Below are 19,250 nucleotides of genomic sequence, written 5' to 3'. Positions count from 1 at the left end.
TTATTCCAATCCCATGGACCCCCATACCTTATCTAAAAAAACTTTTGTGTGAGATCTTCAATATCTTTTGAAAGTCCCAACACACTATTTACTACCTCCCCTGTTATCTACCCTACTAATTACACCTTCAAAAAATCCATTAGTTTCATTTATTCAAGCTACAGTAACTCAGAATATCTTAATAGGATGAGGCAAAATGTTCCAATATCACTTCCTCATCATGGATTCCAGCATTTCCCCAATGAATCATGTCAGGCTAACTGACCTGTTGTCCCTTGTTTCCTCTCTCCTGTCTTTCTTGAATAACAATGTTATATTTACCAACTTCCAATCCACTGAAACTGAATTTTGCAAGCTCATAAGCAGTGCATCCCCTATTTCTCTTTTAGAATTGTAGGGTGTAAGCCATCAGGTTTATGGGATTTATTTGGCATTTTGTTCCATTCACTTCTCCAGTACTTTTGCTTTACTCATGTTAATTACTTTCAAGGTACCTCACTCTTAGTAAACCCTTGGTTCCTACTATTTCCAGCATGTTTTTTATCTTCTATTGCGAAGGACACAGAACGGATCCTGTCATTTCCTTAATTCCCCATTATTATTTCTCCTGTCTTAATCTCCTAAGTATTTTTGCTACTCTAAATACCTGTAGAATATCTCATCGTTTTTTACATTTCTTGTTACTTTTTTCTCATTCAATTTTCTCCCTTTTTATAAGTTAATCAGTCATTCATGCTGCTTTCTAAAGTTCTCCCAATCCTCAAGCTCGATTTCCTTCATGATAATGTTATAAATCACTTCTTTTAATCTAATTTTTCTTTTAACCTCAGTTTAGCCAATCCTATTATGATATATTTAAATATTCACCATTCTTACCTGTCATCATACCTTTTAATCTATTGTCCTAATCTTATCTTGGCCAACTATACCTATATTTAATCTTAATACTTAAATTTCAGACTTGTGTATGTTTCTTTCAGACTCGGTGTGAGATCATCATTCTTCCTTAGTAGTGTCATAGTAAGGGATCTTTTAATTAACCCGGTTGCATTACAAGGCAAGATCAAAAATGACCTCTTCTATGCTGGTTCCACAATGTATTGTTCTAGGAAACTGTCTGGAAAACATTCTGTGAACTTGACCTCCAAACAACTACTGTGTGATTTGCCGAGGCTGATATGAATTATGTATTGCCTTGCCTCATGTATGCTGCCATCCTCCCCAGTACATACATGCAAAAACCTGCAGTCCTACTGACTTCAGACTGTTACGTGGGTATGCTGACTAACTCCTTAAAAGGAAGAAGTTACAATATGTCATCTATTTTGGAAAAGTATTATTTGTATTAACTTCTTAAAAACACTTTTTTTCATATCATCTTGTAGAACTCTATGACAGCTTTAATAGTGGCAGTTAAAGGTGGCTACCTTGAAGGAGTGAAAGAGCTGCTAAATTGCAATCCAAATGTCAATCTGACAGATAAAGATGGGAATACAGCTTTGATGATTGCTGCCAAGGAAGGACATATTGAGATTGTTCAGGATCTGTTGGATGCTGGCACTTATGTCAACATACCTGATAGGGTTTGTATTTCTTGTTTCTACTAATATTATGTTTTAGTCAATTCTTATTGAGGTTAACAGTGTCAATTCAAATTTTCATTAAAATTTTCCTGTCCTAAATCATGGAAAAAGAATGCATCTTGCTGGTTTATATTCCAGAAGTTTGTAATTAATGTTTTTGTTCTATGTAGGCTTCTCGTCATTTAAATTCCCTCATGGTTTGGGTGATAATTTAGAACCCGAAGTTCTTCATATAATTGTTAATAAAGTTCCCTGCTAAGGAATGTTTTTTAAAGTTTATTTATTAGTGTCACAACTAGGCTTATATTACACTGCAATAAAGTTACTGTGAAAATCCCCTAGTCGCCACACTCTGGCATCTGTTCAGCTACACTGAAGGAGAATTTAGCATGGCCAATGCACCTAACCAGCACTTCTTTCAGACTATGGGAGGAAACCGGAGCACCCAGGGAAAATCCACGCACTCATAGGGAGAACGTGTAGACTCCATATAGACAGTGACCCAAGCCAGGAATCAAACCCGAGTCCCTGGTGCTGTGAGGCAGCAGTGCTAACCAATCTTAATGTAATTTTCTTGTTCTTTTTCTCCCTGTACCACACGTCCCTGGTAGACTGGCTTGGCATCTGCTTATACTTTTTTGCAGCCTGCCACAAGGAAATCTTCAAACTTTTCGGTTGACTAACTTTTCAATTTATTTTTTCCCTGTCTGTTTGTTAGAGAAACACCTCTTCAAAATAGAATGGTTGAAATTAAGTGCTAATTTTGAAATTGGTAGGAATTTATTTATCCAAGATAGGCAACTATTAAATGAGAGGCTTGGATAGAGTATGTAGTAGTTCACCAAAGTAAGTTTAAACTTTGTTTAATGCTGAATTCAATTTGTGTGTCCATATTAGAATATTGATGTATTCAATCTTGCCTTTCTTCATTTTAATTCTGTTGTTGTGGAATTATGCTTGTTAAAGGTGTTTTCATTGTTCTGTATGTGCATTTTCCTTTCAGAGTGGTGACACTGTCCTAATTGGCGCTGTTAAAGGAGGTCACGTGGAGATTGTAAGGGCTTTACTGCAAAAATATGCAGACATAGATATCAAGGGAACGGTAAGTCTAAACATAAATTAAGGTACAAAGATTATTTCTATAGTCAGCACTTAAGTGAACATGCTTTTAAAATAAAGTTATCCACAAAATTGGAAATTATAAATGCAGATTGAGATAATTGAATATTTCCTCAAACATCCTGAAATCTCAGTTGGGATGAAACACCAATTTAAATGCTTTTATTATTTAATTTTTCAGTGTCTGTCCCATATAATATGATGAATGCAGTCATCATGTATAGATCAGTTTAAATTGTTGCAGGGTGCTTGCTTATGAATAAAGTGAGTAGTAGTACATTTGGCAAGATCATTTGGTGTGAAAGATTAATTTGAAAGGGAAGAAAGGAACTGCATTTATATAACCTTTCACAAACTCAGATGCCCCAAAGTACTTTTGAAGTGTTGTAGCTGTTGTAATGTAGGGAATTGTGGTAGCCAGTCTGCTTATAATGAGGTACCACAAAGCACAATGAGAGAAATGATCAGATAATCTCCTCTTGGTATATTTGTAGATTGAAGGATAAATGTTTTCTTTATTCAGGAGAACTTCACTGCTATTGTTTCAAAAGAGGTGCTATGTAATCTTTTCCGTCCACCCCAGAAGGCATGTGGGCTATTCATTTAACGTCTCATTCATGGAAACGTAGAAGATAGGAGGAGGCCTTTCCGCCATTCATCACGATCATGGCTGATCGTCCAACTCCATAGCCTAATCCTGCTTTCTCCCCATAACCTTTGATCCCATTCGCCTCAAGTGCTATATCTAACTGCCTCTTGAATACATTCAATGTTTTGGCATCAACTACTTCCTATGGTAATGAATTCCACAGACTCACCACTCTTTGGGTGAAGAAATGTCTCCTTATCTCTGTCCTAAATGGTCTACCCCAAATCCAGACAGTCCTGTCTGGAGACAATACACATTTCTTTAACCTGTGCCAAATGCTCTCTCCACTCACATTGTCTGTGTCTTTAAGACTTGATTAGCTGTAAAGATTCGCATTCTAATCAGTATTCTGTAACTTGAGTTTGTGTCGCTGTATGCCTTATTTGTGAGCATTTCTCCACTCCATCTGACAAAGGAACAGCCTGTTCCGAAAGCTAATGGCATTTGCTACCAAATAAACCTGTTGGACTTTAACCTGGTGTTGTTAAAACTCTAACTGTGTTTATCCCAGTCCAACGCCGGCATCTCCACATCATGACTACCCCAAATCCTCAGACTGCGACCCCTGGTTCTGGACTCCCCTATCATCGGGAACATCCTCCCTGCATCTACCCTGTTTAGTCCTGTTAGAATTTTATACGTCTCTATGAGATCCCCCTCATTCATCTGAACTCCAGCGAAAACAATCCTAACCTAGTCAATCTCTCTTCATACATCCGCCATCCCCGGAATCAGACGGTAAATCTTCGCTGCACTCCCTCGAGCAAGCACACCCTTCCTCAGAAAAGAAGACCAAAACTACACACAATATTCTAGGTGTGGCCTCACCAAAGCCCTGTATTCAAATTAAGGTCTCTCTGCTAAGCAGCTCCTTAACACTGTACTGCAGTGTCAGTCTTGAATATGTGCTCCAGTTTCTGGAATGAGGCTTGAATCCACAGCCTAAGACATAAAACTAATACAGCTGAGCCAAGGCAGATGTTTAAAATTGAATGTTGCATTGTTTAGTTCCAATAAAAAGGAAGTTTTCTCATCTTCGACAAAGTAAAATTTTAAGTGAAATTAGATATTTAATGATTTAATTTCTTCTAAAATTGTAGGATAATAAAACTGCTCTATATTGGGCTGTGGAGAAAGGAAATGCAACCATAGTAAGGGATATTCTTCAGTGCAATCCTGATACAGAAATTTGTATTAAGGTATGTCTGGATATTTAACTGGAATCTATCTTGTACAAAATTAACTAAGGTGTTTGTTTGTTTTTGGTATCCTGTTACTTTTTGTTCTTTTTCTCCCCATGTCTCCTGCAGGAGGGAAGGTCCAATTTGCAACTTACCAGATTGAATGAACTTTAAGTTTCCCTTTATTCCTCAGTTTGAATCTTGAAGGATCCTTATGCTTGTCATAAATTATGTATGTGTTAATAATGTGAAAAATCAGCATAAAACTTGGAGTGAGGGAGATACCAGATGACCTAAAAATCGCCACAAGTTGCTTGCTGATTTATACTTTTCCATTGTTAGCTTTGAGAAAGTAACCTTGACCTGCTTGTGGTTTTCAAAGTTGTTGTATTTGCATATTTATTGCCCCTTAAACTCTCCACAGTAAGTTAAACCACATATCATTTTAATAATGTGATCATTGTTAATAACTACCACTCAACCTCCTCTTGCCCAGAAAGTAAAATATTATAGGTGTGGCAGGTATAGCACTCCTTCAGGTTGATTATGTGAATGAAGGTAGAGGTGGGAATGAGCTTGATTTCAGTGGAGTGGGAGCTTAGACGTCAAAAATGTTCTGGGGTGTCGGAAAAGTGGCACAGTCTATTTCAAATGGCATGATCCAAATCCCTTCTGCATTTAACAGTGCGTATTTGGGAACACGTGGGAAACTCCCATGGGGTTGGCAGGTCTGAAAAAGGCAATTGAATGAAGATTTATCTTTGCATTATGGGTTTTATCTGATTCCTCATGATGTCTAAAACTCACCAGTATCAACACCTTGAGAGAACAGTGGATGTTGAGGGCGCTGTGAAACTTGACAGGCCGGAAAGTCACTATATGCTGAAATAAGTAAAATTCTTCCCTAATGAAAGGCTTTTGTATGCAGGTCTTTGTCTGAGAGAGTGCTTTCACTCCTTTGAAGGTGATTTCCAACATTTTGGAGGTCAGAATATTTGATTGACACGGCAGTCGAAGGTTATGGAGGACAGATAAAGTGGAGTTAGGGCCATAAACAGATCAACCATTAAATTATTAAATGGCAGAGCAGGCTTTAGGGGCTTAATGGCCAACTTTCCTACTCCATTTCTTATGATCTTATTTCAGCTTTCTTGAAATTATTTAACTTTCCTGCTGCAGTTTACGGAGCTTTACCTTAGACCTCTGATCAGGAATAAGAAGCATCAACAGCCGCAGTGGCTGCCTTGTCCTCCACTGATGCTTCACAGGACAGATGGGATGAATACAAAGCTCCAGCTTAAATGAGGTGATACCACAAATGCCGGATTTACAGAGAGCTCATCAGCTTTCCGGATATGATGAGTAACATGCCTCTAGGCTCAGACAGGTCACTTCTGACATCTGTGACTTCCTGGAATTGGACCACCTTCAAGTAGGCCAGTGGACAAACATTGCCAGTGGTCTTCAGGTCACCACAGTCCTGAATTTTCATTATTTCTGGCTGTTTGCATGGAGCTGCTGGTGATGTCTGTGGGATTTTGCAATCTGCTGTGCATATTATCATCTCTAAATTACTTGAGCTAACTAAATTAATAACTAATTAAATAAATAACGTTAGATAGCCATGGCAGGGATGGTAGTGTGTTGTGACCGCAATCTGTGGAATGCATTGTAGTCCTGGATGGCCATATCTGTGAAAAGTATCTGCAGCTTGAGTAAATTCAGTGCAGGGTTCCTGAACTGGAGTCTGAGTAACAGACTTTGTGAGGCATCCGGGAAGGAGGGAGTTACCTGGATAGTTTGTTCAGGGAGGTAGTCACACTCCATAAGTTAGGTGGAATTAGTTGATCAAGGGTCAGGGCCTGGAGGCTGTGACTGTGAGGCAGATATGGAAATCCAGCATGTAGTGATGGGGTCCTTCAAACTTTGACCACCATGTATGAGGTGCGTGCTAGCTGTGTGAATGAAACAAGGACTGCAGGGTGAATGAGCCAACTGACCATGTTGCAGAAAACTATTCAAGTTGTGGGTGGAGTTAGTGAAAAGAAATGTGGTAGTAGTAGGGAACAGTGTAGTCAGGGGAATATATATTGTTCTTTGAGACTTTGATCAGAAACTCTGAAGGTTGTGTTCCCTACCTTGCAATTGGATACAATCTTGGAAGGGGAAGAGTGGGTATGGGAGGATTTGGGTAAAAGGAGAATTAGAAATCCAGAGAGAAAATTTGAGGCAATAGTGTACTACTCATAGTGTAGTAATGTGGATGAAGACAAGCTGAGTGGGATAGGAAGGGACAGAGGGTTTAACAGTAATAGTGGTAAAATCCATGCAGGGAATTGTAGAACATAGAACAGTACAGCACAGAACAGGCCCTTCGGCCCACGATGTTGTGCCGAGCTTTATCTGAATTGTAGTTAAAAAAATTAAAGGTTTGAATGTACACCTTATCTACAATAAGATAAATAGTGACAATATTGAGATAATTGTTTAGATCTATTTGCCATTACAGACACATGGTTATAAGAAAGATTAGCTTTGGAAATAGGGGCCACGATTCTCCCAAAGGTGTTGAATTGGCGGGAAAACTGTTCTAGATCCCGGCTGTTTTGTCAGTTCAGCTTCTCGCCCAAATCTCCCAGTCGTGAAAAACCTAGGAGGGCGGGGCCTATTCACACCGGAGTCTGACAGTTCTGGAACTCTGCACATGCGCAGTGGCCCCAATCTGTCAGACTCCCCGTTTGCTGGCCAGCTCGATCGCTGGGCAGCCCGGGGCCCCCACAGTGCTGCTGCTCCAGCACCCCCCCCCAATGGCCTGATCGCAGCCCCCACAACAATTCCTGGGCCAGTCCCGACCCCCCCTCCCCCAGCAGTGGCGGTCCCCCCCCTCACCTCGGTAAACCCCCCTCACCCCCCCTCCGAGTTAGATGCCCGCCCTGATCGCTCCAGTCCAGACCGATCCTGTCTACAGAGTGGCAGCGGGACCCATCCCACGCCCTGATGCCTGATGGGCAGTGCCAAAGTGCCCCCTGGGCATAGGCACTTTGCCTCTTGGGCAGTGCCAGGGTGCCCATGCCTGGGCACCACCCTTCGCTGCCCGACCCACCTGGAGAGCTCCGATTGCCCCCCTCCCTTCGTTCCGGCGGGGTCTCCCACTAGTGTAAACCCTGCCGGAATGAAGTACTCCTGACAGGGTGGGAGATTCAATCAGGACCTGAAAGTTCCCGATAATCACATTTAAAACATATCTAACATACGTTTTTAAAAGATTCAAATTACTTACCTGCCTTCCTGCCGGTTTCCAGCTTGGTCTGACCGGCGACTGTTCGCCGGCTCTGGGAGAGATGCGCATGCGTTCCTGGCGCATGAACAAATCCTAGACAAGGCCAGCGACGTGCATCTCACACTGCGACCCGCCAGAAAAGTGCCTGGTCGCGAAGGGAGAATTGCAGCCAGGTATTCCAAGTTACACACAGACAGAATGGAGGGGAGAAGGGATGGCGTTGGGGTTGGTGTTATGGTTGTTGGGCTCAGTGGAAGAAAGTGACTGGGTAAGGAACGGCGGTTTGGTCTCCTCTGTAAGAAGCTGAACTTGGGGCTGTGACTCTCACCTTTTCAGGTCAAAGAGACAGGTACAACTTTATGGGCTCTTGAGGTTTACCAATGGCTGTGCCTTCCTTACCAAATAACCGCTAATCTACTTCAAGGGAAAAGTTAACAGGCTGATTTTCTGTCATAGACCACCACATTCTGTTTTTGGTTTCCAATCAGACCGGTTTGCAAAGGGACACTTCCAATTTTGGCAGGTAGAATTATAGCATTGGCAGCGAGATGGATGTTGATGGATCCTGCCCTTGACCATTTGTTACTTGGGGTGGAGGAGCAGCCATAAGAGGCATTGCAGCACTGCGGGGAAAGGTGTCACAATCTTGGTGGCAGTTTGGAAACTTTCAGGCATTGTCCTGCAATGAATTTCTGACAGGACCAATCAAATTGGCAAAGGTGGTCTGGAAGATGAGTTTGCAGAATGTTTTTGTGAGAGTTTCCTGCAACAACATGCTGTGGATCCAACTAGTGATCAAGCTCTTTTGGATCCAGTACTGTGTAATGAGGATGGGGTAATTAGTAATCTCATAGTGAAAGATCCACTGGAAAATAGTGGATACAATAAAATTGAATTCCATATTAAATTTAAAACTGACATATTCCAAAAGCAAGCAAAAATCCTCAAGCTTACATGATTTGATTTTTTATTGCCACATATATACAGTGAAAAGCATTGTCTGCAGAACGTGCAAGAAACAAAGCATACCGTTCATAGAGAAGGAAACGAGAGAGTGCAGAATGTAATGTTACAGACATAGCTAGGCTGTAGAGAAAGATCAACTTAATGCAGGTAGATCCATTCAAAAGTCTGATGGCAGCAGGGAAGAAGCTGTTCTTGAGTTGGTTGGTATGTGACCTCAGACTTTTGTATCTTTTTCCCGACGGAAGAAGGTGGAAGAGAGAATGTCCAGGGTGTATGGAGTCCTTAATTAATCAATATATATAATTTACATATGTATATATGAGGGGCGAGCTGGCTAAAGTTGATTGGGTAAATAGATTGGGTGAAAGATAAGGAATTCATAAGAATGCAATTCATTTAAAAAAATCATAGTTTGACCAGGCAAAGTCAAATTTGAACAAATGGCTGAATTTGTTTGTGTTGAAACGCCAAGGGAGCATATCCTGCACATGTGCAGTTACAGTGCCAGTATCAGGTACCTACATTAAAACAAGCAAGATGGCTTGACACAGACTAACAATCAAGTCCAGGTTGCACATTTTTAGCTCTGTGTAGTTCGTAGCCAATTGCAAATTCATGTATCGAGTCTACTTCCATTTATCAACTGTTTCCTCTGCAAAACATGCATCTGATTATCCAGTAAACAATGAAGATATATAATCAGGGCATTTCAGTAAATTATATTCCCAACTTCCAATGAATTCAAGAGACTGGAGAATTTATTGTAATATTTAGTTTAAGGACTCAATTAATTTAAAAAAAAACAGAAACAGTATTTTGACCAAAATATTTAACAGAAATTTAATTATCCAATGCAAGACTTAACTGTGTTCCTGGAATTAAAAATTCCATTATCTACCAAATCAAAGATGAAGGTGAGTGTCACTGATGACTGTTGAGTTGAGTGCCTTAAGAGAGAGGAATGTCTGGAACTGCAAGATGTATGTTCCTGATGAATGTTGGGGAAGTCAGAGTGGGGGGGAGGAGTGCAGGGAGTAGTGTTTGGTACTTGAATGTAGGAAGTCACTCTCCTTTCCTATCCTGACAAGGTCATTGAACCTTCTCTGACACTATCCAACTGGAACACCTCTGTGGACACCAAATTTATGGACGTTTTGTTTGAAATTTTCAAAGAATTGCCTTGGTGTTGTCCATATTTGACATTCCATATTATAATACTTAAAATGCTACATCATCCTTAAAGAATTCTCAACTTTGTATGAAATTACTTGTTGACATAATACTGAGTTTATGATATTATTTGCAAATGAAATGTTCATTAATTGTGATTAAACAACATTAAATGAGTGGATTAGTTATATTTCTTCCTACTTTTTATCCCTGGTAATTTTTTGGGGGGGTTGGTTACTATGACATTATTTGTAGCAGTCATTTGAGAATTTCTGCAACTCAAAGGTATTCACGCCATATTACAGCGTTGCCATCTGGGTTAAAGCAGTGTTAACTCGAACGTAGAATACCTTAGTCAATAATTTTAAAATGCAACATCTTTTTGCATTTTCAGGATGGTGAGACACCTCTCATTAAAGCAACTAAAACACGAAATATTGAGATAGTTGAACTTTTACTGGATAAAGGAGCCAAAGTCTCTGCAGCAGACAAGGTAACGGCAACCTTTGCATGAAATTTGGTGAGGAACATTTCTGCAACATCTTACAGCATGATCTTGAAAGTCACCCGTTGAAACTAAGCCAACATGACACGTTGTAAATCACATTGAAAACTGATATAAAAGTGAAATATTATATGGAACTTTAACCCTCATTTTGATGTCATTTGGAATACAGGACAATTTACTGAATGAAAGTTAGATCCAGTAAGCTCAAAAGAATTATAAATTCATATGCAGTAAAACTTTGATTATTTGCACTAATGAAGGGTTGTTAAAAATTGAGGTGCAGTTGAGATTCCACTGGAAGGAGGAATGTGCTGATTAACTATTTTGGGACTGGAAGTGTCTACTGTATATCACTTTCAGGTTTTGATTCTTTGCAGATCTCATTAAGATTTTCTTGAGCTGACAAAAAAGCAAATTTGGGGAAAGCAAGCAGAACCATACTCCTAAACAGCTGACTAGTGCATGCTTTTCTGCTTTGCATGGTGTGATTCACTAATCCCTCGACTCTTAGGTGATGCCAATGTGTGTAAAAGGAGAAGAATAATTGGTATAAACAATGCAAGGAAAAAACTAGGAGATTAGTTGGAGTTTTATTTAATGTACTTTATGGTATGTAGAGGGAAGAGGAATAATAGTAAGATTTTCCATTTAGTTTAGAGCTGAGTTTCTTCTACAAATTCCAGATGACAGTTATTTAGATCAGTCTTTTTGTTACCATGAATTGCTTTTGGACTTAGCTTTAACACTAGATTTTTTTGTTTGCATCAGTAACAACTTTTCAGCAGTTACAGAAATGTCTTAATGTTTGTACTAAATGTACTTGCATGTTTTATTGCATCATTAACCTGTATTGATGCTGCCCCACATTTAATGTTGCTTCACTCTGTGAATGCAATGTATTTCTATTGTTTGCTGAAGATCAAAGTTTTTTTTAGCTAGAATGCGATCACAAGAATATTTGTTTTGGGCAAACAGTGGCTTTGTGTGAGATAAACCAATGTGAATAGGATTGAATCACTTGGAGCTTTAATGTGACAATTTTTCCTTTAAAAAAAACATTGGAGTTAAATTGGATATAAACCTTGCACTCAATCAGAATTGACACTCCATGGTATGTGTTCTTTTATTTCAATAGATACAAAATGTGGGACTTGGACAGAAATCAGGACCCTAAATTTGCTTCTATTTTGGGCATACTAGAATATTATTTGGGAAGGAATAGCAAAAGTGAATTTTGCAACAAGATCTGGTTGTGCCTCATGGGGATATCCTGAAGGAGTGGAGGCAGGCGGTTCTTGTTTTTTGCCTTGTTTTACTCGTGTCACAGAGAGAGATGAGACTGACCAGGGGCTGCAGGAGGAATTCCTGGCAGTTCATTTAGTGCTCCCAGCATAGAGTAAGCTCAAAGGAAGCTGCGTACATTACTTGAGAGTTGGGGACCATGGAAATGTCAGTTACCTTATGGCAGCAGATCACTTCATCCAAGCCCACCAACATCTGGTCCTGATCTAGGCTAGTATTAGGCTAGCCACACCTAACTGCTGATATTATCATGGACATCGATTTTTGGGTAAATTTACTGACCGCAGATGCACCAATGGAGTCCAGGAGGACTTTTGGCCAAAGCATTAAATTATAGGGGTTGTTGCAGGTTCCATGGAAATTCAGTTCTTTGTCTAAACTACTTATTTTTTAAAAAATTGAATGTGTTTATTTTGTGCGGATTACTTGAGTACATTTGGTGTGCTTATTTTTGCTAAAACAAAAAGTGCAACTGAGGTTTAGCCATATATCAAGTCATTATCTTAGTTTATTGTGAGAATTTGCCTTGCATTGTTTTCTAACTTTCACAACATGCTTATTTTTAACAAACTGTCATGAATTTTTCTCCACCTCTGCTAGGTAGCTGTGCCGTTTTATCTTTCTCCATAATGCTGACTTTCTTTCTTTCAAAGTCTATTGTTTAATATGTGGATTATTCTGTAGAAATTTGAGAGATATATTGGGAGTGGCACAAACTATGATTAAATATGTGCAGCCATGCTCTATACAAGCCAATGTTTTGTTTTGCAAATTCATTGTAGTGGATTATTTGTCTTGCCTGGCTGGGTATTTGGTGAGCAACCCTCAAGCAAATGAATAAAATTTGACTCATTCCAATATTATGCAGCTGCAACATACTGCCCCTTATTTGTTCTATACTTAAATGTACATATGTGTAAATATTTTGCTCTGGAAATTTGCGACTGCTTGTTTGAGTTTTATCTTCAGACTGAGCATTTGGCTGTTCAACTATTATACCGCAACAATAAGTATTGTGCACAGCCGATGGGAAATAGTAATTCAAAAACACTGCTTGAATATTTTATTCTCCGGAAATTATTTAATATTATTTATCTATTTTTAAAGTATTACAATTTGGTTACCATTAAATTTCACCAATGTGCTGTAAAATCTTAACTTTTACATCAGATATTAATACTAATTGATACAGACATTAATGAAGGGCTGGTGAGCAAGGCACGACATGATTGGACTGGGAAGTATTTTTTTGTAACGTTTTCATTGTTTATGGTTTCAGAAGGGAGACACTCCACTTCACATAGCAATTCGTGGGCGAAGCAGAAAATTAGCAGAATTGCTGTTGAGGAACCCTAAAGATGGCCGTCTACTGTACCGACCTAACAAAGCAAGTGAAACTCCGTACAACATAGACTGCAGCCATCAGAAAAGCATTTTGACTCAGATATTTGGAGCAAGTAAGAGCTTTACTTAATTTGTGTGCAATCCCTAAATATTTAGGTTTGTGAAAGGGTCCAAAGTTGTCTACTTGAATAACAGTGCATTGTGCTTTTCTAACGGCACAAGCTAGTATCGTGTGTTGCTGAGCCATGCAGATGAGGAAAGCTAGTGCAAAGTAAACTAATCTCAACTATGGTGCGACACTAGACCTTGACTTCCCAGCCTCGGGTGGGAAACAATTATCACAGTTCCTACTCCTGATTATTGTTTTGTGACTTCTCATTTCCATTTATCATCTTTGTTGAGCTGGGAACTGTCTGACCTCACTTTTGGGTCACTGCTAATCAATTCTAAAAGATAAAATGTTATAATAGAGACTGGGAAATACAACTCTGGCACACAGGAGAAGAGAAAGGGGAGAGAGACCACGTTTCTTTGCCTCGACCTCTTTACATTATTTATTTGCTTCCTGAGGCTCTCCCACAGTTGAGGAACAACTAGTAAAATTGATAGGAAAACCTGAGGTGTTAAGCTGTCTTCTACTGCTACAAATATATACTGAACTAGGGTGCCAGAAGTTGACAATAGATCGGTGTGGCTTAAAAAGGTGAGTGGCCTCTTCAATGCAACTAGATGCTACAATGGATCTCCAGTATGGGCATAACCTGATGGTTCTCCACTCCGCATTGTGGGTGCACTTCCTTGCCAAGGAGTAGGAATTTGACAAGGGAATGCTGGGCCTTTTCAGATGATTTGAACCTGGAACTCCAGGCCAGGCAGTGTACTTTTTGGGTCCATTTCATATGTTTCGTGACGTGATCAACTTGGTGGGAGGGAAATCAAGTCCCAAGTGCAGTTTAGTAGTAGTCCATTGCAGGACACTTTTGAGATGCCCCTGTTCCTACACTTCAGCCTGAAGAATTATGGCAGTCACTTTGTCATCTTGATCAGTATATCAAGATTAGATAAATTGTTAGCTACACAAGGCAACAGCTGTAAAATTGATAGGAAAACCTGAGGTATTAAGCTGTCTTCTACTGACAATATATCGGTGTGGCTTAAAAAGGTGAGTGGCCTCTTCAATGCAACTAGATGCTACAATGGATCTCCAGTATGGGCATAACCTGATGGTTCTCCACTCTGCATTGTGGGTTGCCAATGGGAGAAGTTACAGGTCTGAAATATTACCCAGATTTAACTAATGGCTATTAACTGCTTTGATCTTCATTTTATAACATAAACAGAAGATCCTGATAAGATTGCTATGTCATAATCAATTCAAAGTATAACTATTTCTCTTAGATGCAAGATTAGGAAGCAGAAAGAAGTGTAGGAACTGGGGTATCTCAAAATGAACTAGCAGATACTGAGAGTAAAGAAAGTTTGGTGAATGTGTTTGGTTGTCAGTTGGTGTAAGCCAGAGCTTTCATGCAGTTCACATTTTTGTTTTTGTGCAGAGTTGAGTTTTATCAATCCATTGTTGATTGAAACAAGGTTTACTGTTAAAAATGGCTGATCCTTATTTTAGTTTCAACTCCATTTTTGGAATATAGTACCAAAATAGCAGAAAGTTTGGCAACAAATATTCTTACATTTCTTTGGTGAGAATTCTTCCTGCTTGATTTGCAAATAACAATTCATCCACATCACGCACCTTTTGTTTTTCTTATAACCTTGGTGTATTTAATTTTTTTGGTTTGTATATTAAAAACTCTTTAATTTTATAATTTTCAGCAAATAAATAGAGTGCAACAAGAACAATAACCAAAAGGTCAGAACAGGAGATAGCTAAACAACAGAGCCATGTGATTTCTGTAAACATCAAGAAAGGACAAGCAACGAAGTGTGTAGTCCTGAATGTATAATAAAGAGAGTTTATTAAATATCCCAGTTGATTGGTTCATTCTTAATATAAATTGAAGTTTTGTAAAATGTCTTAAAGGCATGCCAAACCACTTATTTCCAGTTAGATGAGAAAGGGTGGGCGAGAAGGTGGAAGCAGTAACTCTGAAAGGGCGATGAGAGGCTGACAGCTTTACTTCCAAATACAATGAGGAAGAACAGAGGATTTTGACCTATCCAATAAAAACAAAGACTTGCATTTATATAACACCTTTCAAAATCTCAGGATGTCCAAGGAATGTTATAACCATTTTGAAGTGTAGTCACTTTGATTGTAGGAAACGCAGCAGCCAATTTGCACTCAACAAACATCTACTAATAGCAATGCGATAACCACCAGATAATCGGTTTTAGTGATGCTTATTAAGGCAAAGGGCCCAGGCATGAGGTTTCCTGCTGTTATTCAAAATAGTGCAGTGGGGATTTTTTATGACAGCCCAAAAGTTTGTTTATTAGTGTCACATGTAGGTTTACATTAACACTGCAATGAGGTTATTGTGAAGACCCCCCCCCCCCAGTTGCCACACTCTGGCCTGCGCGGGTACACTGGGGGAGAATTTAGCATGGTCAATACACCCAACCAGCATGTCTTTCAGACTGTGGGAGGAAACCGGAGCACCCAGAGGAAACCCATGCAGACATGGGGAGAACATGCAAACTCTGCACACCCAAGCTGGGAAACGAACCTGGGTCCCTGGCGCTATGAGGCAGCAGGGCGGCACGGTGGCACAGTGGTTAGCACTAAGAGCCTTGCTTTAACGTCTCATCCAAACGACAGCACTTCCAACACTGCAGTGTCGCCCCCACCCCCTTTCATTATTGCATATGGAGTGTCAACCTAGGTTTTTGTGCTGAAGACTCTGAAATAAGATTTAAACCGACAACTTTCTGACTCGGGAGTGTGCTATCTGTCATGGCTGACAGCAAACATGCTAAGTGTCCTGGCTGCCATATTTCAATCTCAGATGTTCTGATCAGCCATGTAAGCTGCTAAAATGACCACACCTAGGACTTGACATGATGTTACTGAAAAGTGATTTGCCAGAGTTCTTGAATGCTGGCTCTCTGGAAAAGTAGTTCCAACATATATAGAATCTACAAATGTATACACAAATGAGGACTGTCGGGTACAAACATTGAAACCACTTTTTTTTTAGTTGGTTGTCCTTATCTGAACCATTGCAACAGTGCATAAATCAGGAGGTTAAAAATAGGGAACCCAAAAGTGGAGAGAGCTAAAAAATGCTTTTGAGTAAGGTTATCCTATTTGCCATGACAAATAAATGAGGTAGTCGGAGTGTGATTCTCCGAAGGTTCACAACCAGTGCAGCGAGGTTATTGAAGAGGTGAATAGAATAGCTGTATTGCAAGAGTGATCCAGTATAAAGAAATTAAAGCCAATTGTTCCTGTTTATTTTGAGGATAAAAGTTCCGTCTCGCATCTGATCTTTCCCTGTCTTTTCTTTGTGTGTTTGGAAGCCAAAACCTTTTTGGTTTTGTTATCTATCGGCTCTACCTACATGCCGCCTTACACATTGCCCACTGTACACACTGGCTGATACATTGTTTTAATGCTGTAATATGGGTGTAAAAATCCTCCCAAAAAGCATACCAAGAAACAACTTGTCCCCTCTCGCTTGATATCAAGCAGTAGATTGTCTCGAACCTTTTGCTTGAAAAAGGGTTGTCAAGGTAGAATGACTAATGACTATGTCCACCAATTCACTATTACGGATTTTTATAATCATTTGCTGCTCATTGATAGCACCCCTTTTTATTTCTGCTTTTGATGGTTCCAACCCAGCCCAAGTCAAACCTGCACTAACCACAGATGGGGTGAGGGATGCCTCTTTTGTTAAAGGAATGTTCTAGTTTTTAAAAAATTATTGTCCTAAAGTTTAATTGGAGCAAGATTAGTTTTAAAACCCACTACCTTTGGATTAGTATTAAGTGGCAGAGATTCCACAACAAAGAGACTGGGTAGATTTCAAATCTACAATTCTCAGAAGACACCACATTTGATTCTAAATAATCTCAATTTCATAGACATAAAGTTCTGTGATAATCTGTGTGAAGAAAGATTGAAGTTTATTAAATTGTCAGCAACCCTTAATACAGTTGTTTCTGTCTGAAATAAACAGAACACTTAAAACACTACATTACTGGCAACTTGATATTGATGTTAATGGAAATAGAACAAGAGAAGGAAGCCATTCAGTTCAGTGCATCTGCACAGACTGTCCTGGGTTTGATTACGACCGTGGGACTGTGTGGAGTTTGCATGTTCTCCCTGTGTCTGCATGGGTTACCTTTGGGTACTCCAGTTTTCCCCCATAGTCCAAAGATGTGCAGGTTAGGTGGATTAGCAATGGTAAATGTACAGGGTTATGGGGATAGGGTGGGAGAGGCGATGGGTTGAATGGTCGCTTTCTGCACTGTATGGATTCTATGGAGAAAGTATCCTACCCAGTCCCCCAAGCTATGTAACCCCACGCTAACCAAGACTAATCCACCTGACCTAGATAAGGCCCACTACATTGATGATGCTTGTTGCATTTTAGATGCTTGTTACATCTTTAGATTTTGGATGATATGAGCAGGTGGCCATTTTAAGGACAAGAGATACTTCAATTCTGAGATTTTGACAGGCTCGCATTTGAATTTTATAATCTTGCGCAAATAGAATCCAGGGCTTTTAGTTTCAGATATATTTGCCTGTGCACAGTGTATCTTTCTTTCTTTCGCCCAAATGACCATTATTCATTTGTGAGTTTTGATGGCGAGTGTCAACAGGCTGGAAAATGTGGGGAGGAGGGGATGGCATCTCAAGTCAAACCTTAATGTTGTCTTGATATTTGCACATGAACTCTTTGAGCAGGGGTTACCAAATATTGGGGAGTGAGATTCTTCACTAATTCCTCCCTCTCTTTCCCAGCCCCACAACACTAGCCCAGTGATGAAATCAATTGTGAACCTGCTGAAGTGTCACTAGAGTTCAGCCATCTTATTATTGTTCTAACCTGGGGCTTTCCACATCTGTTTAACCCAACTACTTACTGGATAAACTCTCGTGAGATACTGCAGTTATCTAGTTCTGGTGCTGATTTGGATGTTTAGTAATTGGGGATAAAGTTATTCTGTAGTTGATTTTATGAGGATAGATTAGATTAAAGCAAAAATTGAATTCTGTTGGGTTATTTCTCCTTGAACATCTACATGATCCATACTCTTGAGAACTAGGGCATTGTTGAAAAAAAGCACTACAGGACGATTCAGCTATTCTAAAGTTTAGGAAACAATTGAAATTTCTTCACTTTCTTTACAGATGGACAATGAAATGATCCAAAAAGTATGTGACAAATAAAATAGGAACTATGTCGAGCTACCTGACTTAAGCCCAAAAGTAACATGATAGCAATTTTAACAAATGTGCTGTTTTTCCATAAGCAGCAGAGCTTTATGAACAGGAAAATCATCCTCTATCTTTTAGAGGAGTGGTAGGAGGAGAGCTATGTAGCATACTGCATACTAAATAACTTGTGTGGGATTCTTCAAGTAACCTTAAAGTATGTTTAATTTTCTTCCAGTAGTAGGTTAGAACCTTGCACCATTTTACTTAAAACTTGGGATCCGTTGAGTTAAAGAAAATTGGCCAAATTTGCAATGTTAGGGTTCAGAATTTGGAGCCAAGTTGACAGGCATAGGTGTTCTCTTATGCAATCAGACCTGTCCTCAGCTGTATTACTCTTTGACATTACTTAAAAAGAAATCATGCTTAAGAGATGCCATTTATAACCTAAACCACAAGAAAATGTTTCCTGAGGCTTATCTTATTTAATTTTATTTCCATGGGATGACTTTCAGTACTTTTGCCCCACTGGAGGAATCATAGAATCCCTATAGTGCAGAAGGAGGCCATCTGCCCCATCAAGACTGCACCGACAAAAATCTCACCCAGTCCTCATCCCCGTAACCCCATATATTTACCCCGCTAATCCCTCTAACTACGCATCCTGGGACACTAAGGGGCAATTTAGCATGGCCAATCAACCTAACCCGCACGTCTTTGGACTGTGGGAGGAAACCAGAGCACCCGGGGGAAACCCACGCAGACACGGGAAGAATGTGTAAACTCCATACAGACAGTGAC

At 39.7% G+C, this 19,250-nt stretch overlaps 1 protein-coding gene across 3 annotated transcripts in view; it reads left to right on the top strand.

Annotated features, from left to right (window-relative positions):
- The window catches only part of kidins220b (kinase D-interacting substrate 220b), a 151,315-nt gene that overhangs the window by 65,337 nt on the left and 66,728 nt on the right, over positions 1–19,250 (top strand). For all 3 annotated transcript variants that reach the window (XM_078213179.1, XM_078213178.1, XM_078213177.1), the window contains exons 8-12: positions 1,386–1,583; positions 2,587–2,685; positions 4,452–4,550; positions 10,343–10,441; positions 13,038–13,215. In XM_078213179.1, the coding sequence (XP_078069305.1) occupies positions 1,386–1,583; positions 2,587–2,685; positions 4,452–4,550; positions 10,343–10,441; positions 13,038–13,215 (673 nt within the window). The remainder of the gene's footprint in view (positions 1–1,385; positions 1,584–2,586; positions 2,686–4,451; positions 4,551–10,342; positions 10,442–13,037; positions 13,216–19,250) is intronic.

Source organism: Mustelus asterias, chromosome 5 (genome assembly GCF_964213995.1).
Source record: "Mustelus asterias chromosome 5, sMusAst1.hap1.1, whole genome shotgun sequence".
NCBI lineage: Eukaryota > Metazoa > Chordata > Chondrichthyes > Carcharhiniformes > Triakidae > Mustelus > Mustelus asterias.
This window is presented reverse-complemented; position numbering and strand designations above follow the sequence as displayed.